A 26,943-nucleotide genomic window follows, 5' to 3' on the forward strand; every position below is an offset into this window, starting at 1 on the left:
ATTACTTAGTCCATGCATTTTTACCACATAACTCGACTCTGAACTATGTTTTATTTGCTGAACTTGCATTTATTATGGTACATTATTTTGCCATAAGTTTCTACATATGTACCAACATGCACATAAACTAATCCAAAAGTCTGAAATCCACCTTGAGGTCTATCATGTTTGTCAATAAGCATTTTTTTGAGAACCAGATGGTCTACTCATTTATATAAAGAATGTGTGTCTACTCATTCTTTATGGCTGTGGTTTCTCCAAATTCTAAATGTGCCACACGTCATCTCCTGTCTGATACTCTGCCTTCATCTCTTTGCAAATTGATTTTCCTATTTATAAAAGCAAACTTGAACTTGCTCCTCCAAGACAAATTTGACAAAAATTAGTATCTCTAAGTTTTAAAAAACTCACAGCAATTTCTCACTTGGTTTAAGCAATCTATGCTGCAGCAAAACACAAAAAGAATGAACGTGGGAGATTCTCTGGAGTTTAATGAACTCCTCAAATGGAGTTCTTTACAATCTCTAAACAGAGGTGCGTTCTGGCTCAGCTAGAGATGCAGAGAAAGCTTCCAGAAATTTCAGAGATCTACAAATCTGGGGAAACTAAAAGTCAGCAAGACTTTTTTAAAACCCCTGTAAAGGTCTAATGCTTCATTGATAGTTTTAAAACTTTAAAATGCATCATTTATATTTGATGTATTTGGAAACATGTATGCCAAAAAATAAACAGTAAAATCCAGAGGTGGGTGGGGGGTGGTGTCACTATTTCTCCAATTGAAAGGAGAATACCCCCAACAAGTCTTTAAAAAATCTAAGGCTTTCTGAATGTTTCCCTTTCTTCCCCAGGCCGACACATAGACCTGCCTCAGACCCTAAAAATATTAAGCTATTACAGCTTTTTTTATCCTGGTTTTAAGATAAGGAATCAACAAAAAAGAGCTTTCCAAAACTTAATCATGTAAATTCATTTATAAGCCTCTCCACGATATTGAATCAATAATCCAGTATGCCCTGTAATCCCAGCTACCTAGGAGGCTGAGGCAGGAGAATCGCTTAAACCTGGGAAGCGGAGGTTGCAGTGAGCCGAGATCACGTTACCGCACTCCAGCCCGGATGACAGAGCGAGACTCCATCTCAAAAATAATAATAACAATAATAAACTGGTATGTTCATTTAAACTACAGAAAAAAAATTATAGCATTTCAGGGAAGACCACCTTTATAGCTGGCAATGCAGTGTCATGCAAGGCCAGGAGTCTTTATTATCAGTAGTAAAATAGTGGTCATAATAATAATTATGTTTATTAAAAGCTTATCATGTACCAGATATATATATTCTAATCCTTAAAATAGTTCTTTCTGATTTTGCAAACAAGGAAGCTGAGGCCTAGAGAAGTTAAGTAATCTACCCAAGATCATACAGCTAACAAATGTTGAAGCCAGGATTCAAATTCAGTTTCTCAGACTCTAAACCTCAAGCTTTTTCAATTATACCATGTTTGCAATTTATGCCGTTTTATGCATTTTTTCCTTTAATACTAAGGCATAAATTATTTCAAGAGAAGTTAAGTTCCTGTCATCACATATTTTTGGGTACATGTGCATGTAGCAGTGATTGGTACCTATCAGTTTGCAAACACAAAACAAGCCAGTGCTTCCAGCAGACTGGTCTCTCCCGACAGACAAAGCGCGTGGCTTGCTAACACTCCACCCACATTTCTCTTCTGGTGTGTGTCCTCTGGTTGTGTCTTTCCCCTTCGTGGCCTTCCTCGTCTTAACTCTAACTGCACTCACAATTTTACAGCGATCAACACAGTTAAGCTCCAATACTCTGATTACTTCAAGTGTATTAATTTAGTTTCTCCCCAACTAGATTATCACCAATTTAAAAGTAGAGACAAAAATCATATGTTACACATGGTATCAGAGACCATCCATCTAGCCTGCTTTCCCAACCAAAAATAAGGAAAGTGAGATTTCTGACAAATGGTTCGTTTTTATATGAAGTCTCATAAAGATTAAAAATTAAGTCATATTAAATTATGATCACAATAGCTAACACCATTTACAGAGTATAGGTTCCATACACTGAGATAAATACTACACTTAGCTTATCTCATTGGATTCTCACACACACAAAAAAACACTTGTAAGTTTATTCTCCCCTTTTTTTTTTTTTTTTTTTTTTTGAGACGGAGTCTGGCTCTGTCACCCAGGCTGGAGTGCAGTGGCGCGATCTCGGCTCACTGCAAGCTCCGCCTCCCGGGTTTACACCATTCTCCTGCCTCAGCCTCCCGAGTAGCTGGGACTACAGGCGCCCGCCACCTCGCCCGGCTAGTTTTTTGTATTTTTTAGTAGAGACGGGGTTTCACCGTGTTAGCCAGGATGGTCTCGATCTCCTGACCTCGTGATCCGCCCGTCTCGGCCTCCCAAAGTGCTGGGATTACAGGCTTGAGCCACCGCGCCCGGCCTATTCTCCCCATTTTGAAGATGAGAAAACCGAGTCTCAGAGCTGTGCATACTCACAAGCTGGTCCACCAGGATTCAAACCTGTACTGGCATGCTGAGCCTCAGCTCTTTCCACGACTCTACTTAACTGAGCACAGCAAAGGGTGTCACAAACCTCTAACTGAAGGACAGGGTGCAAATCCAGGCCCCATGCTGAGGCCTACCTGAGGGCCTAATTAGAGGGCTCACTACTAAACCCATGTTCTCCCTCCGTCTGAAAAAGAGGCCCAGCAGGCTTCTCCCAGCACTACGAATTCCCCCATCAGCAGGGACCATGTCGTTTTCATTTGGGCTTTCCAAAGCCTGCACTCTGTTGGGCTGGCATAGCCCATGTATCTGGGACTCATTAAATGGTAAGGTGATGTTGAATTTTATCAGCCTCCCCTAGAGAACTCCCTCATCATCTGCCAGCCTTCATGTTGCCTGGGATCCCAGGCCAGTTTTACCGAGAAGGTCAGTCTACATTTTTTCCACCTACGCTCATCTTCCCCCAAACCTTGTTCACTCCAATGCCACTCTGTCACCACTCGCTGCCTGGGCTGCACAGCAGTGGGACTGCTGCACGCTGGTGTCACAGCTGCTTTATAGCATTCCTCAATAGCCAAAACTAGCCACAGGGCCAGCACCTGGCACCTCCCTTAGAAAGCAACAGGAAACCTGAAGGAAAGACCAAAGACCACAAAAGAGGAAATAATTCCTAGCATTAGAGTATCTCCGGAGCATGAGATTTAATCCCAGGCTCAGGACCTGGGGTTGACTTGGAGAAAAGCAGGGGTTTGTAGCAGTACTAGTTAGAAGAGGAGGGCAAGGAAGAGCGGGGGGAGGCGTGGGAAGAGAAGGGAGGAGAAGGAGTAGAGCAGAGGGGGAGGAGAAGGAGGAAGAGAAGAAGGAGAGAAAAAGAAAGAATGCCGATGATGACATTAAACAGGAGAGAGGCCAGCTTTGTCCTGCATCGTATTGAATAGCCAAGTAAAACAATAAATCTATTTTTCCCTCCTCTTCTTTGCCTTAAAAAAATTCAAGAATTGCCGGGCGCGGTGGCTCAAGCCTGTAATCCCAGCACTTTGGGAGGCCGAGGTGGGCGGATCACGAGGTCAGGAGATCGAGACCATCCTGGCTAACCCGGTGAAACCCCGTCTCTACTAAAAAATACAAAAAACTAGCTGGGCGAGGTGGCAGGCGCCTGCAGGAGAATGGCGTGAACCCCAGAGCCAGAGCTTGCAGTGAGCCAAGATCGCACCACTGCACTCCAGCCTGGGCGACAGAGCGAGACTCCGTCTCAAAAAAAAAAAAAATTCAAGAATTTCATTTCCTTCTTTGAAACATAGCTCTTACATAATTGCAATGCTCTTTCCTGCTGTCTGCAATGCTGAGGGAAGAGGACTTCTGACTGCCCCAAGGACTTCAGAAGTGGTTACATTCTGGTGCCAAGCCTGCAGTGCACTAACAATATAGTAAGGCCTGCTTCCATTTACCAGGCATCTACCTTGCACCCAGAATGATGCTAACTGTATCATAGTTACTGCTAACTCTAACAGCAAACCCGAAAGGAGGCATTATTCCCTTTCTCTCCTTTTTTAAACAGGTGAAGAAATGAAGGCTCAGAAAAGCTACACGTACACAGTAATACAATAAGCCAGCAGAAGGGCCAAGATTCCAATTTCAATCTTCCTGACTCCAGAGTCCAGGCCTGTTGTGCTGCAGCTTCTTCACTCTCTGGGAAGTTCTTTGAGGCAGTCTGAAGCCTCCTCTGCATTTCCCAGAGGCAACTATTAATTAGGCATAATAAGCAAAGCACCAAAGCTTACAGAGTGTTTGCAAACACAAAAAAATTTACTGGCTCCAAAATACAAAAAGAAAACTACAAAAACTTAAATTACTCAAAGTTCAATTAAATGCCTACTACAATGCAAGAGAACGCCACCTAGTACACCGGCATTCACCTCTGATGTAGGTATTGTAAACTGTATTTTCTGTGTGATGGCAGCACAGTCTATTTGTGTTAGTCTGCGTTCCAGGCTGCAGTGAAGGCCTTAAACCAGCCCTGGGTTTCGTCGGTCTTTTTCACCAAAGGGCATTCCTACCAGGCCATGGCAGTCAGAAAGCCAAGCAGGATCTGCAGAAACAGAAGGGAGGGCCTCTGAGAGCAGCGGCCAGAGCAATGTTTCCTCCTCCAGGTGGCAAAAATAGCTTTTCTAGCCTTGTCATAGTGCCCAACCCTAAGAGATCGCCTTGCAGTTGGGTCCCCACCATTCCTCTCACTTATCTGTGCGAGAATGTGGATAGGGCTGGAAGAGAGCAGGCCATCCACACGGCAGGCCAAGCCCCTGAGGCACTCTGCCATTGTACACACAAGGCCACACACAACCCCTCCCTATCTTCACTTGGGGCACCATTCTCTCAACAGTATTTACTCCATTTTCAACTCTTCCCCAGTATTGGTAAATATTGATAATTACCTCCAAACGCAAAAGTGAAGAAGTTTGTGTTTTGAAATATGATCATAATTCAAACTGGAAGTTGACACTAATCATTTGATGTTCACTTGAAAAGACCAGATAGGCTGTACAGGAACATTTCAGTAGGGGAACCGATAAGGAGAAGGGAAATAAAAATTATTGGTATTTACTCAGCCTGCAATGCTTGTGGAAGGAAACTCTTTTAAAAGGGGAGCACTTCAGAATGGTTATTCAATCTGAATTTTACAGATAGCACTGGAAATATTTTCTCGCAGAATGCACCCTATCTCCACCATCATATCTCTCTGGTGCGCCGTTCACGTCGTTCATTGCACGAATTCTCACTCAATTTTGCTCCATTATAAGCTGACGGTGACCCAGAGTATACAAGCCATTCAAGAATCTGACTGGAAATTACTACCACAAAACATCTGTCCCATTCCCCGCTTGCCAGCCCTGCCTTAGGGAGTGAAGATGGAAAACAACCCAGAATCCACACGCAGGAACAACTTTTCATTCCCCTCACAAACCAGGCTCCTTTGGAAATTGACGGTTCCAGCATTTTTCAGAAACTATGTTCCTGGAAAAACATGGCGTGGGCCTCTTTTGAAAGCCTTCAGCTCAAAACCCTTCTTTTCCTACCCAGACCCTTCTAATAAAAGCCAGGACAGGAGCTTCACAGGGAAGCAAACAAGAAGGCCACCCAGGGTTCTCCCTACTCGGTATGGTCAGATTCAAATTTTGCATTAAATGCCACTGATCAATTAAAAGACCACAGGGATGTCACACATACTAATACATTCCATAGCTTATGTGGCATCTATCTTATAGACACACTCCCTTTGGAAGATTTATGTTGCGATTACAAAAGATTAAAAGAAGACATCTGATTTCATATAGGGCTAAGCCTCGGAACCCAGCTTTTTTCCTCGATTGCTATCAGAGGATCGAGGCAGCAGCACGGCACTTCCCAGCTAGATTGCATTTCACTTTGCTGCAGATGCTCCAAAGGGCCAAGCAATGGACTCAATGAATCAATGAATCAAATAAATGAATAATCTGGAAAGAACTGTTTGTCTGCAATCAAGAATCAGTGTCTGTGTCTCCATCCTCATGTCCAACAGTGCCCCATCACCTCCATATGCTTATAATTGGTCAGGGGTCAGAGGGATCATTGGCACAGTAACTGCTCCCAGCCAGTCACAGTGGCTCACATCTGTAATCCCAGCACTTTGGGGAGCCAAAGCAGGAGGATCACTTGAGCCCAGGAGTTTGAGACCAGCCTGCACAACACAGCAAGTGCTTGGCTCTACAAAAAATAAACAAAACAAACAATAACTGCTCCCTATTATGTGCCTGAAGCTTTATTTATGGACATCTTTGATGCAACCACCCTGTGAGATAATCACCTGGATTTGAGGTGCACAGACAGGCTCAGAGAGGCCCGGTGGCATTTCCCCTAGACCCAGGCCACCCCTATGCGTGGGTTCCTTCGGCCTGACCATCACTATGTCCTTAATGTGCTGGGTCTTGCTACCACTGCTGTTTTCAGTTAAACTCTCTTGGGTGCTAAAGTTATGGAGGCACCTGAAATCAGCAGTTCCAGGTTTGAGAAAGAGGAAGCAAAAGATATGAGATCCCAGTTCTTGCATAGGCTGGAATCTGGTGGGATAGGAGTTGCAAACCCATGCTGCTGTCCTTTGTTACCTGTAGGGGGATTGGTTTGAGGACCCCTGAAGGACCAAAATCTGAGGATGCTTAAGGCCCTGATATAAAATGACAGAATATTTTCATATAACTTATGCATATCCTCCCATATATTTAAATCATCTCTAGATCACTTATAACTAATAAAATAAAAATGCTATGTAAATAGCTGCTATACCGTATTGTGTTTTTAAACATATCATTTTGTTGTTGTTGAATTGTTATTTTTTATTGTTTTCTTTTTTTTTCCAAATATTTTCAATCCTCAATTGATTGAATCCACAGATTTGGAGGGCCACTTGTGTCTTTCTGGCTTAAAAGTCTCTATAGAAAAACACCATGGAAGAATTGTAAATAGGCAAATCATCATACAAAAGCAGACATGGCCTATTTCAGATAGAACATTGTGCCTCTAGGAGGCAGGGAGATCTCCTTTTTTTCTCCTGGAAAGTCCCTGCTTTGGTTAATACTGTGAATTTGCAGAAAAAGAAAACTGAGTACAGAAGGGTTGATGACTGAAGCCCACATCTTCAAATGCTTTAAAAGTTAAGTCAGATAATCTTTACACTGATGTGAAAGGGGGAGAAAATACATTTGACCCCTTGCTTCAAACAAAAATCTTCCCATCTGGTTTTTAATTAGAAAGCAGTTGTTTTGCTTTTGCAACACTTTTTAACCTCTGCCATTGTAGGTACAAGCCTGCAAACCATATTTTCATTGATTAAAAAACAAAATTAAAAATAAATGTTGAAAGAAACAATATTTTTCTTTTTAAGGAAAAAAGATAGCAAGCAGCAATTTTTTTGGAGGGATCAGGCACTTAAAAGGCATCTATGGGAAGCCATCATGGCTGTGGCCTACAGTTTATTTTGTCTTGAAAAAGTCAGAGGTCTTTTTAACTATGCTGACCTGTGAACCTACACATTGATCATCCCGATCCAAGACTGTAAGCAAATACTGCCCTCTTGTGCATCAAATAGTTCCGGAGTCGGCATGGAGATGATTTCCACCCCACCGCCCTGTGGACAGCTTGCGATTGTACAGCTGGGTCTCCAGGGCCGGGAGATGTGTCAGGAAGAGGATGACACACATCTGTTACCAGAGTGCTTGCTAAAGTGTCCCCAGATTGCCTTATGAGATAGATTTCAAGATAAGAGGAAGAGGGAAAGATTCAGCTGAAGAAATCAGACCAAACATAACTGACTCTTATCTTTCCTAGAAAATATTCATTCCTCGAAAAGAAACTTTATTGGTTGCCATAACAAGTTTTCTTATTATGTACTTTTAAAAACTTTTAGAAACTATTAACGAACCTACAAAAATGACTAAGTAGTACCTCTTTTTATCTAGGAAATCTTTGCCAGGAAAAGAGATTCTATTTGATTCTAGAGGGAAAAAAAGCAGGGAGTTGGGGGGATGCCAGGTTGCTGTTTCTCAGACAAATCCTCGAAAGTTGGCAACATGCCCTTCTTTCTGAGAGTCCCCAAGCTGGGGGTGTTACTGAAAGTATTATTTCCTCTAACCTGTGGACAAGGTTCTGTCACCAGAAGACCAAACTGGCATCTTAAGAAAGTTTTTTTTTTTTTTTGAGACGGAGTCTCACTCTGCCACCCAGGCTGGAGTGCAGTCTCATGCCTCAGCCTTCCAAGTAGCTGGGATTACAGGCGCTCACCACCACGCATGGCTAATTTTTGTAGTTTTAGTAGAGACGGGGTTTCATCATGTTGGCTAGGCTGGTCTCGAACTCCTGACTTCAGGTGATCTGCCCGCCTCCATCTCCCAAAGTGCTGAGATTACAGGCATGAGCTACCATGCCCAGCCTCAAGAAAGCTTTAAAGGATGTAAACTACTGTTCCCTTAAGAATTTGAGAAAATCAACAGCAGAAAAACATGCATGCAAGTCTGAGGCTAGGCCATACCTGCTCAGCAGGAACCTTGAGTGGTAGGGGGAGGGGGTGGTGAGGAGCTGGTCTTCCCTACAGTGAGTGTCCAGTTCTGGTTCTGAGGTACACAAATCATCCCAACACCTGCACCCACACCTTCACACCTCCAGGCACAGATCAAGACTGACCAAGTCCCATGCCAAACTTGTTTCTGGAGGAAAAAAAAGGCAAAATATGCCACCTGCCCCACCGCCACGCATTGCCTTCAACCCAAGAGGCAGCCCCGCAGGAAAGGGGATGGAGGAAAGCATGTAGGGCCTATGCTCTGTGAGGTTATGCAGGGAAAGAAGCACTGACCAGGAGTGTGAGGAGGTGTCAGGGGAATTTTATTTACAATTCTATGATGTTAGATACTTAGTATCTCAGATGTCTTGAGTTAGTGGTTCAGGAATGTGTCCTTAACCTCCACGTGGCCTTCAAGTCATAAGCAGCCTGTGGGCCAACATTTAATGATCAAACACAATCACAGAGTTGTGAAAAATGTCTAATTTACTTTCTGCCAGGTTTGCCTGCCAACCCTGATTCCACATCAGCAGCCCATCCCTATACCATGGAAAGAAGGGGTTACAGTACCAGAAACAAGACAAAGGACAGATGAAGGCCAACAGGATAGCCATGCTGAGACCAGACATCTCCAGAAGGCTGGCCTGCCTTCTGTCTCACTCTGTCCTATTTCAGAAAGATAGGACATGCCATGCTTATCTTTCAGCAAAATTGGGACTTCCAGAGAGTCCAGATATATACATCTGTCCAAATATACCTGCAACACCAGGTCTGCTGGGTGAAAACCAGCTAATACCCTCTCACTTGTAGCTAGCCCCAGGAGACCTCCAGCCTCAGGACCCTCATGTGTGCTATGCCTTTGGTCTGGAACACCTCCCAACATTCCAGGGGAGGGTTCTTGTGCCATAGTTTAGCTCCAACTTTATTGCTTCAGAAAGGCCTTCCCTGGCCTCCAAACTAAAGTAGATGCCCTACATCCATTAGTCCCTATCTGGGTATCCTGTCTTGTCCTGCTTAGCACTTACATAATTTATAATTCTGCACATTTTGTTTCTTCTGTACCATCTGCCTCCCCCACAAGACAGGAAGCTACATGAAAGCAGGAGCCACTTCTGCTTTGCTGACCACTGGAAACTCAACCCCTGGCAAGCAGTAGTTGCTCGGGGTTTGTTGAATGAATTAATGTCATGATCCACCTTTCCTTCTATACCGTCTGAGCTTAAGGAGTAAGGTCGCCTAGCCAAATCTTCAGGACACTAAGAATCCTGGGAAAATAAATCAAAGAAAGCCACATAACCAAGCCAGGTGTTCAAACAGCTCTCAACCTGTCGCAAAGAGTAAGTGACAGAACCAGCAAGGAGCTTCCTGGGGAGGTACCAGAGGGCCTCCCCTCTTAGGGTCCAGTCTCAAACACTGCACACCCATGACAACAGCCTTGAAGCCCCAGGGGGCCTATGACTGTGACATTTCACATTTATGGGTGTCTTGGGCTTCCTGTGAGAAGACACAAGAAGAACTAAATGGTGAAACTGGCTAGCTGATGGAGGTGAGTGACCTGGTCTGCAGAGGGACACTCACTCAGAAAGTCTCAGGCCAGCACCAGGACAGCAGCAGAGTAAATCTCTACTATCTTGCCTCAGGGAGCCTTCCTCTCTCTCCCCAGAAAGTTTCTTATCACGCAAGCACTTGGTAATGGTATATGGACCCCAGGTTCACCTCTGGCCTCCCAGGTTCCTAGCAACCTGGCACTCCAAGAATTTTACATTCAGGAGGAACTCTGGACCCAGAACCTGGTGATCAGAGACAGTGACCTCTTTTCCTCATGTAGTCAACAAACCCTGGGCAAAGCTGTGGCCTCCCACTGGACAGCTGGCACACCCCTGTGCCTCTGGAGGGCCTCTTCTCCCTTCACCCTGACAGACTATTTGCAGAACAATTACTGGCATCAGCCACAGGCTTGCATTACGCTCATTTCCCCATCCCCAAGCTCTGGGGCAAGTTTAAAAGTGCTCGTCCTGTCTCAGAATCAGGTCTGAATTAATACCCTTCCTCAAAAGAACTCCAGTAGCAAAGTGAAAACAGACGCCCTAGACAATGCCCTTTGAAAAGCCCCAGCAGGGACGACTGGTGACAATGCAGCCCTGGCTCGAAAAGAAACCCTAAGGTTAAAGGTTCACAGAGGCAGAAGAATTACCAAAGTACAAGTTTGTTCAAATTTCCTCCGGCAGATTTAAACAACCAGGGTCAAGCTGAAGATTGCCGGCAAAAACCTATGAGACAACTGAGGCCCTTTGAACTGCATGGAAAAAGGAAAATATACGATCTGGGAGGGATCTATGTTATAGCTTTTAAAAATGTTCTTGAAAGGGTCACCCCTGTTAACTCAAAATCAGAGGGATGTTTGAGAACTGCTTCTCTAAAACAACAGGGCCGCTGGGCCCTCACTGTGTGCGGTGAGCTGCACTGAGGTCGCCGTGTTCCCGGCATTAGTGTGCTGACCCTCTGTGGGCCATGAAATTAACCATCAGCACGGCAGAAATCTGCTATGAGTTAAACTACTTTGCTACGCAAAGTGGCCTGAAAATGAAATATGAGGATTGAATTTCCATTGAAAGATTAACTTGTCTAACCTCAAGGCAGGTTTCCTCCACTGTTGAACTCTATTTGGCCAGTTGTTTAAAGCACCATAAGAGCATGGGTAATTGGTGCAGGCAGTGGGAAATGACCTCTTCATTAATTCATTCATTCCGATATGCATGCACCAAATATTTACTCTGTGCCAAGGCCTGTCCTGGGCCCTTGGACATAGAATTGAATGGTAACAGGTCCCTACCCTCAAATGGATCAAGTCCAGTGGAAAACATAATCCAGTAAACAGAAAAGGGCATAAGATGAGGAGAAAATGAGATCATAGGGGTATGTGTAGGATGTTACGGGCCCTCAAATGAGGGTGACCTTATCTAGACTGAGAACGGTGGACAATGATTCTTCCCAGAAAAGTGCACATAGCCAGAATATGCAGCATGAGAAAGCACGGTCTGTCTGTCCAGAGACCTGCAAGTGGTTCATTCAGCCTGGAGTCCTGAGATCTCAACCCTTCAGGAGGGGCCTCGTCAGCCAGCTAAGAAGTTCAGCCTTTATGCCAGCAGAGAGCAAACAAAGCCTTCTACACAGGGAAGTAGTTTTTAAACACTCTTCTATCCCTATACCTTCTGCAGGGGGTGGAATCAAGGAGACTATGTGAGGGAATGCTGTACTCATCCCGCCAGGAGCTAGCAGAAGCCTGTCTTCAGGTCACAGCTGCGGTGACGGAAAATGCCAGGGCAGAGAGCAAGCAGGAGGGAGAAGGCGTGGTGATGGATCCAGAGGCAGGTGAAGGAGGAGGACACACTGAGGAGCATTTCAAGGGCCACACCTTGGGAGAGTGGAGGTGTCCTTCACTAGGAAGGTGATGAAGCTGAGAGGGTGGAATCTGAGGACCCGTGGTAGTCATCCCAGGCCAGGATGTCTCAGGAAGGTGACAGTTCTTATAACCAAATCACATGTAGGGGACAGCTCAAACCCAAATCTACAACAGGGACACAGAACCCAGCCGTTCCTCAGTCCATCCAGCCCTGCACTGTCAAATACAGCAGCCACTAGCCACCTGTGCCTATTTAAATTTAAATAAATTAAAATTAAATAAAACTAAAATTTCAGTCTTTAGTTACACTAGCCACAGTGCAAGTGCTCCAACAGCCATGAGATTCACGGCTGCCATGTTGGACTGTGCCACTGTAGAACATTCCTATCATCACAGAAAGTTCTGCTGGAAAGTACTGATCAAGCCACTGCAGAAATTTTTTCAGACACTGTTTTTCGCAGCTGAAGTGTCTGTCAGCCCTCTCTGCAACGGCTGGGTGCTGATGGGAAACATGGCGTGCTGCAAGCACCTCAGGGCTCCCTTCCAGTCTTCCTGTGGTCTACTTGTCTGTGAGGTCAGGCAGCAAGTGCTAAAGAAATGGAATCCTTCTTATGTAAAGTCTTTCCTCTCTAGAGCGTAAGTTCTGAAGATCATTTCTGAATGTGCCCTGGATCATCTTTTTAGAACACAGAGGATGCTAAAACACACACCCGAGGGCCTTTACTGTTCATGGCGAAAGATCCTGAAACTCACCTGGAAATGACCACAAATAGGGCAATTTTTCCTCAAGTGTCACACCGTCATGTACCTGGGAAGACTGAGCTCTAGTGCCAATGTCAAATGACCAAGGACAAGCCACTGACCCTCCGGAGTTCTAAGTAACCCAAATAAATCTATGGTAAAGGATGTAGCCACAAGGCCAAGCAAGGCAAGTTCCTGCTGCCAGACAGGTCAATGCTAACAAATTTCAAGCACTAATTTTAAAAGAAAAAAGTCAGGTTTATCTTTAAGCAGCACCTGTGCATGGCACCAAATAAATATCCTCAGGAAGTAGGTTAGAGACAAAGGAAATTATTTTAGTCTTCCTGAAGGCCTCAAGACAAGAGAGGAATCATCACAACACAAGAGATATGGAAAGAGGGAAAGTCAACTTCTCTCTCAACAGCAAAAGTTGTTTTTTCTCCTGCCAAGAGAGGATCACCCACATTAACTAAGTCCTCCCTACCCACCCAACAAAGGCCACTTCAAAGCAGCAGGAGCCTAATCACACAGCACAAGAAAATAAAAGACCCAATTAACAAAAGACAAAAACTCAAATAATCCAGGGGAGAATAGAAGCAGAAATCTCTATTTTTGACAATTTGATTTATATATAAAGTACTCCTCAGGAGCCACAATTTTCTATGGAAGCAGGCATGTGCTAAGGTCTGAGAGCAGCTCCTGGGTAAAGCCAGGGCCTCTGAAACCAGAGCCTGGCACTGGCTACTTGTGTGCCCTGCAGCAAACTGCCTACTGCTCAGAGCCTCAATTCTAGTAGCTGAGCAATGTAGATGGAAATGCCTCCCTCGGAGACTGGTTGGGAGGATGCAGCAAGAGCCACGGGTCTAGAACAGTGTCCAGCAGACAGCAAGCGTTCTTCAAAAGTCCATTCTTTCCTCTCCCTCCGAGAGGCAGAACTATCCCTTGGCCACTGCTCAGCACTGCCACGTCTGCAACCCCAGAGCCCCATTTTCCCTGCTGATGGTGTCCGCCTTGCCTGCCTGAGGTGTCCTTCCTCTTCTCCCTCGGCCAGCTGGGCCAGAAAGCTGAAGCTGGAATGAGGAGAGGAATGCCAGGCCCTAGGACCACTTGTCACAGCCCTCTCCTCAGACTCACAGGGGAGCTCACTAAAAGCTGCCAGAAGGATCTCCCAGCTTAAAAACCTACCAGTCTTCCTCCCAGAAGAGACTCTCCCAGCTTCTGAGATCTGGTCCTGGCCACCCTCTGGAAGCTTGGCCTGACACCCCACTCACACTCCAGCCCTCCCTTTGTCTCTGGGTCCTTGTTTACTCTGAGTCCTCTAGCTGGAATGCCTCCCATCTTCTAAAATGTAAAATCTCAACCATCCTTCACAATTCCCACAAGCCAGTTGGACTGGCCTGTGACCCAGTCAACCTGGCCTCACCTCCTTTCACGCCCGCTGTGTGCAAGTGCCAGCCACCCTGACCACTTCCCTTCTTTAGCCAGGGCTGCTCCCATGCCTCTGGACTCTGCTAAGGCTGTTCCCCGGATCTCTCAGTCTGGAAATCCACAAGTCATCCTTCCAGGCCCAGCCGTGTGTCTCCTCCAGCAGGATTCCCTATCTGCCACCCCAGGCAGGTACTCACATCTCTGTGCCCATCTTGATCAAGGCCCTTACCACTCCGCATCTTAAACTGATTGCAGGCACTGCCTGGCTTCCTCCTCCCTACTTGGGACTGTGAGCCCCTTGAAGACAGGCACGACTGTGTATCTGCCCTCACGTCCAAAACAAAGCCAAGCAACATGTATGTGCAGAATCTCTGAGTGAGTAGAGAAAAACAGCAAATGCAGCTCCATCTGGTCCTCTCCCACCATACAAGCTGCCAAAAGCCCTTAAAACAAGGCCTACCAGCCCAAATGTCTCCATGGGCCAGGGACATCAGAGAAAGAAGCAGCAGCCTGAGGAGCACATGCCACACACCATACACGTAAGATGGCAAATTGTACGTTATATGTACTTTACCACAAGTAGAAATCAATAGAAATAGGTTTTTTTACAAAAAAAAAATGCAGTACTGGTTTACACTACAGCGTGAATGAACTTTAAAAGCATATGCTCGCTTTGGGAGGCTGAGGCAGGAGGACAAAAGAATGACAGAAAGGGGAATATGTCTTTGGGCTTAATTTATGGGTTGCTTCCTGGGATGCCTGCCCAAATCCTATTCCAACCTGGATGGAATGATTCCGAAGACAAACCCAAGAGACATGCTGATAGAAAACAAAGGGGATGCTCAGTGAAAAGTTTAAAAGCAATTAATTTTAAATGATTACAGCTTTACCAAAAGCTATGACTATGATTTCCTTCTGACTTTGATTATAACCTTCCAGCAAAATATTTGCCTCAAGAAGGCAGAGTCTTTGCATTATTTTCTATTCCTAGCATGACTACAAAAATATTCTTTGATTTAACATTTGATATGTTTTGTTCTCAAGGGCAAGCCCCATGAGAAGAAAAATGTACCCCAACAGAATGAAATATGACTACCTGCTTCCATTTTTCTTTCCTGTTGGTTCCTGCTCAAATATTCTGCATTAATTTAAACTCAAGGCTGTCTCTCTGATGTTGTGGTACTCCCACACTGCCACCCAAGCTAAAGCAAAGTCACCCACTGTCCAGCGCCAAGAGAAAGTGCTGCAGACAAAGCTCAACTTGAGTCTCCTGGAGACAGTTAAAGGCACTCCAGCGTATGGAGAGATCAGGTGGGGTCAGAGAGCGATAAGGTACCAGGTAAAACAAGAAAACTTGTACTTGAATAGTGGTACACTTTAGTGCTGACTGAGGCAGGCTTCCTATTGAACTTAAGAGTCTTTGAAGCAAATGAAGGCAAGCAAGTCCAGTGTCAGCCTCAGCTTTAGTTGGTGGTAGAGGATGTCGAAGAAGCAGTACTGGAGAGTAGAATCTTCTAGTTATGGTGTGTACCTTTCAGTGAAGAAGAGAAAGAAACAGCTCTCACTGGATGGGCACAAAGAGACAGGGAACTAAGGCCTGACAGATACTAGGAACTAAAGAAGTAAAGCTGAAGGAAGCATTTCCACTTAGAACTCCTTCAAATATGCCTCAGTATTTTAGGACAAACATACATAATTACCACAATTTCACATAATATATTCCTACACAGATTCTCATGAAAAGACTAGGGGTAAAGAAAACCAAAAGTGACCTTTGGTTTGTTTGCTTTTGTATTAGAGTAACACCCAAATTCCTCAAGGACACCAAGGCCTACCTGGCCAAGCCCCCAGGATGTTATTTCTGCCTGGAGCAGGTTGCTTTCCTGGAGCAAGATATGTGCAGATGCTTAATGGGTATCATAAAAAAATCTGGTTGAAATTCATTCACACACATGAACCCCTTGTTTCATTTATGAGTCCAGAGAGGGCATCTGCAGAAAGAATGAAGGGCACACACCTCAATAAAATAGATAAAAGGAGAAGAGCCTTCTCTACATGAGCACCAAGAACACAGAAAGCTGGAAAAACAGAAAAAGCAAAGTAGCTTAAGTTTTACAAAGAATGTTCTCCCCAGGCTGCAGAGACAAAAATCTCATAGGCTCTTGGATATTTCTCTCCAAGGAGAGTAACCTGAGTCAGACTTAGAAGTCTTTTGCAGCCCTCCTCAGCTCTGGGCAGGGAGGGCTCAGAGAGGGTCAGAGACACACAGGAGACACTGCTAAAATGGTGTGTACAGAAGGCAAGAGGTCCAGGCGACAAGTTGCAGTGCTGTTCATTAACAACCGAAACAAAAGACTGGGAGACAATACACTGTTAATCCTCGCAGCCACCAGAGGACTATAAATTGCCAAGCCAAGATACCAGCATTTTTCAGCCCTCCTCTGTCCTGCCAGAGTTAGATTGAGGATGAGTCTAAGTCCCTCACCCCCACCCAAGTCTTTAAAACATACATTACTGAATCTTTTTGAAGTTGTAACCCTGAAAGATTTATACTCTAAAATGGATTCAAGAAAAATACTGCTCTGAACCACTACAGGGGGCTGGAATGGACGGGTACACTTTTTCATTCGCACTGAGAATGCCAGCGTATGGGCTGTGTAGTCAGATCAATGTGGGTTCAAACCTAGTTCTGACACTTATTAACTGGGTTCCCTGACCTCTGAGTCATGGTTTCTTTCATCTGTAAAATGGGAATATCAACTATTACCTCCCAGGAATCATGTGAAAATTAAACAAACAAATCAAAAAAACAGCATACGGACAAGCACTAAATAATGGTAAGTACTATTATCACTGTTAACCCCACAGCACCACTTAGTTTTATCTGTGGCCACATGGATCAAGGGAGATAAACCCCAATTTTCTCTAAGATAGGATTCGTGTGTGTGTGTGTGTGCGCGCGCGCACGCGTGCACACAGTGGAATTAGAGCCAGCTTTAATTTAAGATACATTAAACTTCAGAGATATCATCACAGAACTCAGACAACTGTTAAAATTTCCTTCTCCTGGAGATAACATATTCCACAGGGGGGGTCTAAGTCTTTCACAGTAGCAAGGAACTCTTAACAAGAGCCCAATCTCCCAGGGATGCCAGGTGCAGGTGCAGCAAGAGAAAATCACACCTGCTGCCAGCGGGAATCCCTGCCCAAAAATCCTGCAACTTTCTATCAAAAGCTCAGCCCAGTCATGTCACACACCTGCTTTAACAGGCTTCCAAAGAGCTCCAGGACCCTGAGGAAAAATCTACACTAAGGGCCATTCTCTAGGGTCTGGCCCTGCCAACCCTTCTAGCTTCATCTTTAGCACACCTCCCACACACCACGCCGATTTCCAGCCATGCCTAAATGCTGGCAGTCATCTCTGATGTTGAGACACAATGGCATGTTTAAGGCTCAGAGCCTTGCCCTCGCCTAGGAAAGGTCTCCTTTTCCCATTTGCACCCTATACTCCACCCCCCAACAAAGTGAGTTACTCCTGCTTTTGCCCTTGTGCAAAGAACTCCAGAAGATCACTTTGTACACAGCAGTGTCCTCTCTTGGGTTCTGCTGTAAGCTCCTAAAGGGAGGGACAAAGAACCAACCTGCATAATTCACTACAGGCCAGGCCCTAAGCTAGTTGCCTTCTGTCCACTAACCCACAAAGAAGGTTCTCTGCTCACTAAAACTGACTAGCCCAAGAGCTGGTACACAGGCTTCATTCATCCAGAACTTACTGAATACCTATCCTATGCCAGGCTCTGGCCCAAACGCTGAGAACACTGGTGAATGAGACAGATAAGGTTCCTGCTCTGGTCTCATGGAGCTCACACTCTAGCAGAGGACAGACACTCGACAAGTAAACACATGAAGAACATCAGGTAGTGAAAAGGGCTGCTGGAGCAATGAAACAGGGACATGAGAAAGTATGAGGGGGTGAGGGTTGAAGAGACAACTTTAGATAGGTGGGGCAGGAGAGGCCGCTAAGGAGGTGCCATTCAAGCAGAGACTTAAGGAGCCAGACATACCAAACAGAGGCATCAACAGGTGCAAATATCCTAAGGCAAGCAGCCGCTGGGCCCTCTGGAGGAAGAGAAATGAGGCCAGTGTGACTGAAGGTCAGAAGGGGGAGGAGTCGTTGATGGGATCCTTGATGGGATTGGAGGAAAGCAGAGCCAGACCATTGTCCTATCGGCCATAAAGAGGCTGGATTTTACTCCAAGCACAATGAGAACTCACTGGAAAGTCTTGTCAAGTGTAGGGTTGACATGATCTGATGAACACTTGTAAAAGGAGAGCAATGCCCACTGTGCAGAGGATGAATCAGAGGGAGCAGAATAAGCAGGCAGGGGGCAGAACTGTAGAAGTCCAGGTGCCATAAGCCAGGATGGCCTTGGGGGTCATTTCAAGAAGGCAAAGATGCCCACGAGTTTGTAGACCATGAAGTGAACTGAAGGTATTAGCCAGATCCAGGTTAGGGGTGGCAGAGTTAGGTTCCAACACCAGTCCAAGGCACTTTGCTTGGGTTTCCTCATCTGAGAAGTAAGGCTAACTAACACTCCCATCACGCAAGGTGGTTGCATAGATGCAAGTTCCTGGCAACAGGCCTGGGCCAGAGCAGGCACTCAATGGGGAACACTTTCCCTTTACAAGAAAAAATTAGTTTTTTCTCAATTCCCTGAAAAGGAAGGTGGACCTCTGATCTATTCAAGGAAGAATGGTAGCAGCCTTGGTCTCAGCATTCCATTGCACTCAGGCCACATTTTAAGAAGATAAATCTCCCTACTCCGGAGATGAGACAAAAGATGAGCAACAATGTACATACAAAAATAAGTTCTTCTTCTACAGTTTTAGTCTAAAGAAAAAACTTGCCAAATTCTTTGGGGAATTACAATTGGTTATATAGGACCAGGCAAATGCTGAAACTCTTTGCAATATGAAGTTTCCCTATAATTGAAGCACACCTCAAAGATATTGTGCATTCAGTTCCAGACCACTGCAGCACAGTGAATATCACAATAAAGCAAATCAAATTTTTTGGTTTCCCAATATGTATAAAAGTTATGTTTACATGACATTTCGTCAATTAAGTATGCAATAGCAGTATGTCTCAAAAAGCAATAAACATTCCTTAATTTTAAAATACTTCATTGCTAAAAAATGCTAATGATTGATGAATCTTCAGCAAGTCATAATCTTTTCGCTGGTGGAGGGTCTTGCCTCAACGTTGATGGTTGCTGACTGATCAGGGTGGTAGTTGAAGAAGACTGGGGTGACTGTGGCAATTTACTGAAATAAGACAATGAAGTTTGCCACAACAGTTGACTCTTCCTTTTATAAAAATTTATCTGTAGCATGTGAAGCTGTTTGATAGCATTTTACTCACAGAATTGCTCTCAAAACTGGAGTCAGTCCTCTCAAATCTTGCCACTGCTTTATCAACTAAGTTTACATAATATTCTAAATCCTTTGTTGTCATTTCAACAATGTTTACAGCATCTTCACCAGTAGATTCCATCTCAAGAAACCACTTTCTTCGCTCATGCACAAGAAGCAACTCCTCATCCACTCAAGATTGATCATGAGATCTCAACAATTCAGTCACATCCTCAGGCACCACTTCTCATTCTAACTCTCTTGCTATTTCCACCACATTTGCAGTGACTTGCTCCACTGAAGTCTTGAACCCCTCAGTTCAAGACTTAAGGGTTGGAATTCCATAAGGGTTGGAATCAACTTCTTCCAAATTATTGTTAATGTTGATATTTTTACCTCCTCCCATGAATCACAAATGTTCTTTATGGCATCTAGAATGATAAATCCTTTCCAGAAGGTTTTCAATTTACTTTGTCCAGATCCATCAGAGGAATCACTATCTAGAGCAGTTATGGCCTTATAAAATATATTTCTTAAATAACAAGACCTGAAAGTCAAAATTACTCCTTGACCCATACACTGCAGAATGGATGTTGTGTTAGCAAGCATGATAACAAATTAATCTCTTTGTATATCTCCATCAGAGCCATTAGGTGACCAGGTGCATTATCAACAATCAGTAATATTTTGAAAGGAGTCTTTTTTCTAAGCAGTAGGTCTCAACAGTGGGCTTAAAATATTCAGTAAACCATGCTATAAACAGGTGCTGTCATCCAGGCTGTGCTGTGCCATTTCAAGAGCACAGGCTGAGTAAATTCAGCATAATTCTTAAGGGCCCTAGGATTTTTGGAATGGTCAGTGAGCAACAGCTTCAGCTGCATTAGCCCCTAACAAGAGTCAGCCTGTCCTTTGAAGCTTTGTACCCAATCATTGACTTCTCTGTAGCTATGAAAATCCTACATACCATCTTCTCCATATAAGGCTGTTGCACCTACAGTGAAAATCTGTTTAGTACTCACCATCATCAATGATCTTAGCTAGATCTCCGGGATAACTTGCTGCAGCTCCTCTATCAGCACTTGTTGCTTCATCTTATACATTTTTTGTTGCTTCATCTTATACATTTATGTTCTGGAGATGGCCTCTTTCCTCAAACCTCATGAACCAACCTCCGTTAGCTTCAAATTTTTCTTCTGCAGCTTTCTTACCTCCCTCAGCCTTCACAGAATTGAAGAGTTAGGGCCTTGCTCTGGATTAGGCTTCAACTTAAGGGAATGTGGTAGCTGGTTTGTTTTTCTATCCAGACCACTAAAACTTTCTTTATAAAAGCAATAGAGCTGTCTTGCTTTCTTATCATCTGTGTGTTCACTACAGTAGCACTTTTAATTTCCTTCAGGAACCTTTCTTTTGCATCCAAACTTGGCTGTTTGGTGTAACAGGCCTTGCTTTCAGCCTATCTCAGCCTTCAACATTGCGTTCGTCACTAAGCTTAAATCACTTCTAACTTTTTATTTAAAGTGAGAGACTTGCAACTCTTCCTTTCCCTTGAACACATAAAGGCTATTAACTGGATGAATTTTAATATTGTTGTGTCTCAGGGAATAGGGAGGCCTGAGGAGAGAGAGACAGACAGGGGAAAAGCCAGGAGGTAGAGCAGTCAGAACACACACAACATTTATTAGGTTTGCTGCCTTACATAAGCATTGTTTGTCGCACTTCAAAATTATAATAGTAACATCAAAGATCACTGATCCCAGATCACCATTAACAGATAACATGTATTTGAAATCAAGTGAAATGTTTGGTGCTTAATATTTGATGAAAAGTTTGAAATATTGTTAAAAATAACCCAAACGTGGCATAGAGACACAAAGTGAGCACATGCTGTTGGACTATCTGCAAAGTACAATCAAGTGAAGCACAATAACATGAGGTATGCACGTATGTTGGAAGGGGATGAGGAAACTATAGGGTAACCTGGGGAAGCATGCAAAGTACTCCAGCTTTGGAGTCAGGCAGACCTGGACTGTTTCACTAACCAGCTGCCTCCCTAAGTCCCAATTTTCTCAACTATTAAATGGTAACCACCACGCTCCTTGCAGGGTTTGCCTGGTAAGTAGCAAATACACAAGAAAAGTCAAGCCAATAAATAGTTGTGTGGTTACCACTATCTTCCAGTTGAAGCAAGGTCCAGAATTAGGTTCAAAGGTCATACAGCTAAGGAAGAAAGCTAGGCTTCAAGCCCAGTTTTGTCTGACTCCAAAAGTATGTCCTTCACCACTCATCTACCCTATTTACTAGAAAACACTAAAAACTTGCCGTCTCATTTTTTAACCTCTGCCTTCCACCTCCAGTCTGGACTGGCTCAGAGTCCATGTCCTAAAATGTATTTTGATGTGACCAAACAGAATTCAGTTATAAGGGGATGGGGAGGAATGGGTAGAGAATCGTGTGCCCCTTAATATTCACCTGACCGAAACATGGATTGAGGAGAAGACTTTAGATACTGTGACCCTGGGCAAGTCCCTTTACTTCTTCAAACTTCTATTTCCTCTACTGTAAAATGGGGAAATGATCTCAGACTGCCTGTAACATGAAACAGTTGGGAGGTAACAAAGATGAAGTACTATACTTAATAAGCTCATCATTATAGCTGGGACCCAGAATGCCCAGTGACCAATGAGGCCATCTGCCACCAAGCCAATTACCACCTGCCTGATACATATTCCCATGTGTAGCATACAGAATATTGCTGGAAGGAAACACAAGGAAATGGGAATAGAAAGGTAATCGGGCACTGGGGTCAGCAGTAAAAAGTATACTTCTTTAGCTATATACCCTTTTATACCACGTGTTTATATTATCGTATCTTTTTTTCTAAAAATATGTTTAAAATTCTATCCATATATTTAAGTGGAGTTAATGGGCTTGGAAAAATCATCCACAAAGGTCTAATAATGGTCTTTTCAGCCAGGTGCAGTGGCTCATGCCTGTAATCCCAACACTTGGGAGGCCAAGACAGGTGCATCACAAGGTCGAGATCAAGACCATCCTGGCCAACATGGTGAAACCCCATCTCTACTAAAAATACAAAAACTAGCCAGGCATGGTGGCACACACCTGTAGTTTCAGCTACTCGGGAGGCTGAGGAAGGAGAATCGCTTGAACCTGAGAAGCAGAGGTTGCAGTGAGCCGACATCACACCACTGCACTCCAGCCTGGTAATAGAGCGAGATTCCATCTCAGAAAAAAAAAAAAAAAAAATAGTAGTCTTTTCATTTGCAGAGATGGAAGGGGTGCAGAATTTAGGACAGAGGAGTGGGTAAGGGAATGTTTGCCTTATTTGTGATATTCTATTTCTTCACAAGTGGCATATATTCATGTATTACATGCATAATTAAAAATTAAGGGTACCTCTTTGTAGGGCATTTTGGCAGTACCCACCACGACCAAAAACACACATGCCCCTTGCCCCAGCCAGTTAGTTCTATTACCCTACATATATACGAACATACCAAAGACTTCTGTTCTAGAATATTCACTGCAACATGGTTTGCAAATACTGGAAACAACATAAACGTCCATCATTAAAAGATTAGTTTAGAAAATGTTGGTACAGGCCGGGCGTGGTGGCTCATGCCCGTAATCCCAGCACTTTGGGAGGCCAAGGTGGACGAATCATGAAGTCAGGAGTCCATCTGACCAACCTGACCATCATTGTGAAACCCGTCTCTACTAAAAATACAAAAAAATTAGCCGGGCGTGGTGGCGCGCACGTGTAATCCCAGCTACTCAGGAGGCTGAGGCAGGAGAATCGCTTGAACCCAGGAGGCAGAAGTTGCAGTGAGCCGAAATCGTGCCACTGCACTCCAGGCTGGGCGACAGAATGAGACTGTCTCCAAAAAAAAGAAAAAAGAAAAAGAAAATGTTGGTACAAATGTGCAATGGAATCCTATGTGAGCTTTAAAAAGAATGACGTAGCTTTATGTGTACAGATATGGGGCACTCTCCAGACACAGTGTTGAGTGAAATCGTGTCTAAAAGAAAGACGGAAAGAGGGATTTATACATATACAGAGATATGCTTGTATTGACATGGAGCCTTTCCGAAATGATATACAAAAACTGGTAGCAGCGGTTGGCTCTAGGAATGGTAATCAGGAGATCAAAGGACAGGTGAATGGAGACAGCCTTTGTATGCATACCCTTTTTGTAGCTTTTGAGTTTTCTTATTTTGAGTTTTCTTTACTTGACCATGTATGATAAACACATTTGGTAGGAATTTTTTGAATTTTTTTTTTTTTTTTTTTAAGGAAAGCACCTTGCAGCTCGGTAGTGCTGGATGGGAAAAGCTTCCATATCAGCTGGCCTTGAGTTCGAATCTCAAAGCCTCCGCTCGCTTGCTGCGGGGCCCTGGGCAAGTCACGTCCGCCTCTTGGGGCCTCAGGGGCCCCACCAATGAGGTGGGGCGATTTCCCTTCCCGGCATAGGCTCGAGAGAATTCGGACACGGAGCCCGGCCGCTCCGCCCGCGTCCCTGAGCCCGGCTCCCGCCCCGGCCCGCGCTCACCGCCGATGATGGTCCGGATGAGGGAGGCGTGCCCGGGGCAGTCGACCAGCGTGACCTGAAGCAGTGGCTCGCCGGCCTCGGGCTCGGCCTCGGGCGCTGCCTGGAACTCGGGCAAAGACGACCGCAGGCGCGCGGGCAGCGGCACCGAGAAGCAGGAGAAGCCCAGGTCTAGCGTGATGCCGCGCTCGCGGCTCTGCGGCTGCTTGTCAAAGGCGGCAGTGGAGGCTGTGGTGCTTAGCGCCCGCGCCAGCGCCGTCTTGCCGCTGTCGATGTGGCCCAGCACGCCCACGTTCACGTTAACTCGCCGCCCTGCCATGCTGCCGCCGCCGCAGCCGCCTCGGACACCCGCCCGGCCCGCCCCTCACCTCCCTCGGTAGTCGCCGCGGTCCGGCCCGTTAAGTTGCCCCCCCCGCAACCGGCGCGCCGTGCACACCCGTTCCGTCCCTGAAGCGTCCGCCCTCCCGAGGCTCACGGGCACCGCCAGGTGTGGTGCCCCGGGTGGATGGTCTAGGAACGGGGAGGTCACCGCAGGCAAGGTTGCTCTCTCACATAGCTTCTGCTGCCTGAAGCCTCCAAGAGCCCGAGATGGAGGGATCCTTCTGAGAAGTGAAGCCATTGGACTTCCTGGGTAAGTGGAGACTTAGAGAACTTTTCTGTAGCTAGCAGGAGGATTGTAAAATGCACCAATCAACACTCTGTAAAACGCACCAATCAGCAGGATCCTAAAAGTAGCCAATCAAAGGGAGGATTGAAAAAAGGGCACTCTGATAGGACAAAAATGGAACATGGGCGTGTACAAATAAGGGAATAAAAACTGGCCACTCCCACCAGCAGTGGCAACACTCTAGGATCCCCTTCCACACCGTGGAAGCATTTTGCTCTTCACAGTAAATCTTGCTGCTGCTCACTCTTTGGGTCCGTGCCATCTTTAAGAGCTGTAACACTCATGGCGAAGGTCCACGGCTCCATTCTTGAAGTCAGCGAGACTATGAACCCACTGGAAGAAACCAACTCCAGACACGCTTCCAATCATTCATGCATTGCAGCAAGCTCTTACCAAGTGCCTGATGGGTACTGCTGGGCTACAGTGCCTGCTAACATTACATTCTAGGGGGTGAGGGCTAAGTCAAACAATAAAGCCTGAACCAGACCATTTCAGAGAGCGAGAAGTTCCCTAGGGAAAATAAAAGCTGAGATAAAAAAGAGCGGGAGAGGGAGGATGGACAGCTATGGGTCAGGGAAGATATCTCGGAGTTGCTGTTTGAGTTGAAACTCCAGTGTTGAAAGGAGCCAACCATGGGAAAAGACTGTTTGAAGATGCAAGAGGACAACATTTGAAGATGGAAGAGGACAACATTATCTCTGACTCAGAAATTCCCACCCCAAGAGTCTGTAGCCTGGGCATAGGAGAGGCCACAAACCTCTAAATTGAACACACAATGAATGTGTTGTGATATGCTCTTGCTAGAGAGAGGGTCCACAACTCTCACTAGATTATGAAGCGTCTAGAACCACAAAAAAGGTTGTCAGCCACAGTCACCAACCAGAGGTCACAAACCTAAGTCTCTGCTCTGGCCAGGTGGTGGGTAAATCAAAGAAGAGAAGTTAACAAAGTCTAAGATGACAGGGAGTGGTGGGGACCTGGGAGAACTGGAGAACCGTTTTCCTGTGCAAAGAGGGAAGCCACTGCTCAGCCTCAGCCAATGATACCAGGCAGGAATGGTAGCCCAACGTTGCCTCATCCTTCCATTTTTCTGGAGAAGAGAGTGTTTCTGTAACACTGTGGCGGTGGAGCACAAAGTCACTGAATCTTACTTTTGCCCTGTGTGATGAGCCAGGCCATGTGCTGATGTATTCATGCTTGCAGTAACTGCCTCCTTCGTTCCACCACTCTGCACTAGGAACAGAGTCCATGTCATAGACTGAATTGTGTCCCTCTCAAATTCATATGTTGGCACCCTGACCCGCAGTGTGATGGTATTTGGAGATGGGACCTTTGGGAGGTTAGATGAGATCATGAGAGTGGATCCTTGTGATGGTATTAGTGTCCTTACAAGAAGAGAACAGAAACTTTGTTTCCATTTTTCCATCTTGCAAATAGGGAACAGTAAAAATACGTCTTCCATTTTAAAAATCTAGTAGTAAAAGCAGTAAACATATTTAAAAGGGAGGGTTAGTAAATAGGTAATAAGAGCTTTAGAGGCTTTATGTACCTCTGAGAAACATTTCAACTAACAAAAGATTTTGTAGAGGGCCTGGCTTCAAATAAACCTCATTTCTTACCTCTGTTTTAAACAGAATCCTGAAATGGTAATGAAAAGAAAAAAGGTTTGGCTGAGTGTGATGGTTCATGCCTGTAATCCCAGCACTTTGGGAGGCTGAGGCAGGCAGATCACTTGAGGTCAGGAGTTCGAGACCATCCTGGCCAACATGGCGAAACTCTGTCTCTACTAAAAATACAAAAATTAGCCTGGAGTGGTGGCAGGCACCTGTAATCCCAGCTACTCAGGAGGCTGAGGCAGGAACATGGCTTGAACCCGGAGGGTGGAGGTTGCAGTGAGCCAAGATTGCACTACTGCACTCCAGCCTGGGAGATGAGCAAAACTCCATCTCAAAAAAAAAAAAAAAAAAAAAGAAAGAAAAAAAGTTTGTGTTTTAACCCTTTAATGTATTGTTCTCACAGACTCAATAGTGAACTTCATACATTGACCTCTGAAGTATTGGTTGAAATGTGGGACAATGCTAAGCCTTGGGAGATGCAGTTTCTACT

General features: G+C 45.0%; 1 protein-coding gene across 8 annotated transcripts in view; it reads right to left on the reverse strand.

Annotated features, from left to right (window-relative positions):
- The window catches only part of EEFSEC (eukaryotic elongation factor, selenocysteine-tRNA specific), a 279,578-nt gene extending 255,058 nt beyond the window's left edge, over positions 1-24,520 (reverse strand). For all 8 annotated transcript variants that reach the window (XM_045385606.3, XM_045385605.3, XM_074033178.1 and 5 more), the window contains exon 1: positions 24,174-24,520. In XM_045385606.3, the coding sequence (XP_045241541.2) occupies positions 24,174-24,489 (316 nt within the window). In that variant the 5' untranslated portion in view covers positions 24,490-24,520. The remainder of the gene's footprint in view (positions 1-24,173) is intronic.
- Between the last annotated feature and the right edge of the window lie 2,423 nt (positions 24,521-26,943).

The sequence above is a fragment of the Macaca fascicularis genome, chromosome 2, assembly GCF_037993035.2.
Source record: "Macaca fascicularis isolate 582-1 chromosome 2, T2T-MFA8v1.1".
Lineage (NCBI taxonomy): Eukaryota > Metazoa > Chordata > Mammalia > Primates > Cercopithecidae > Macaca > Macaca fascicularis.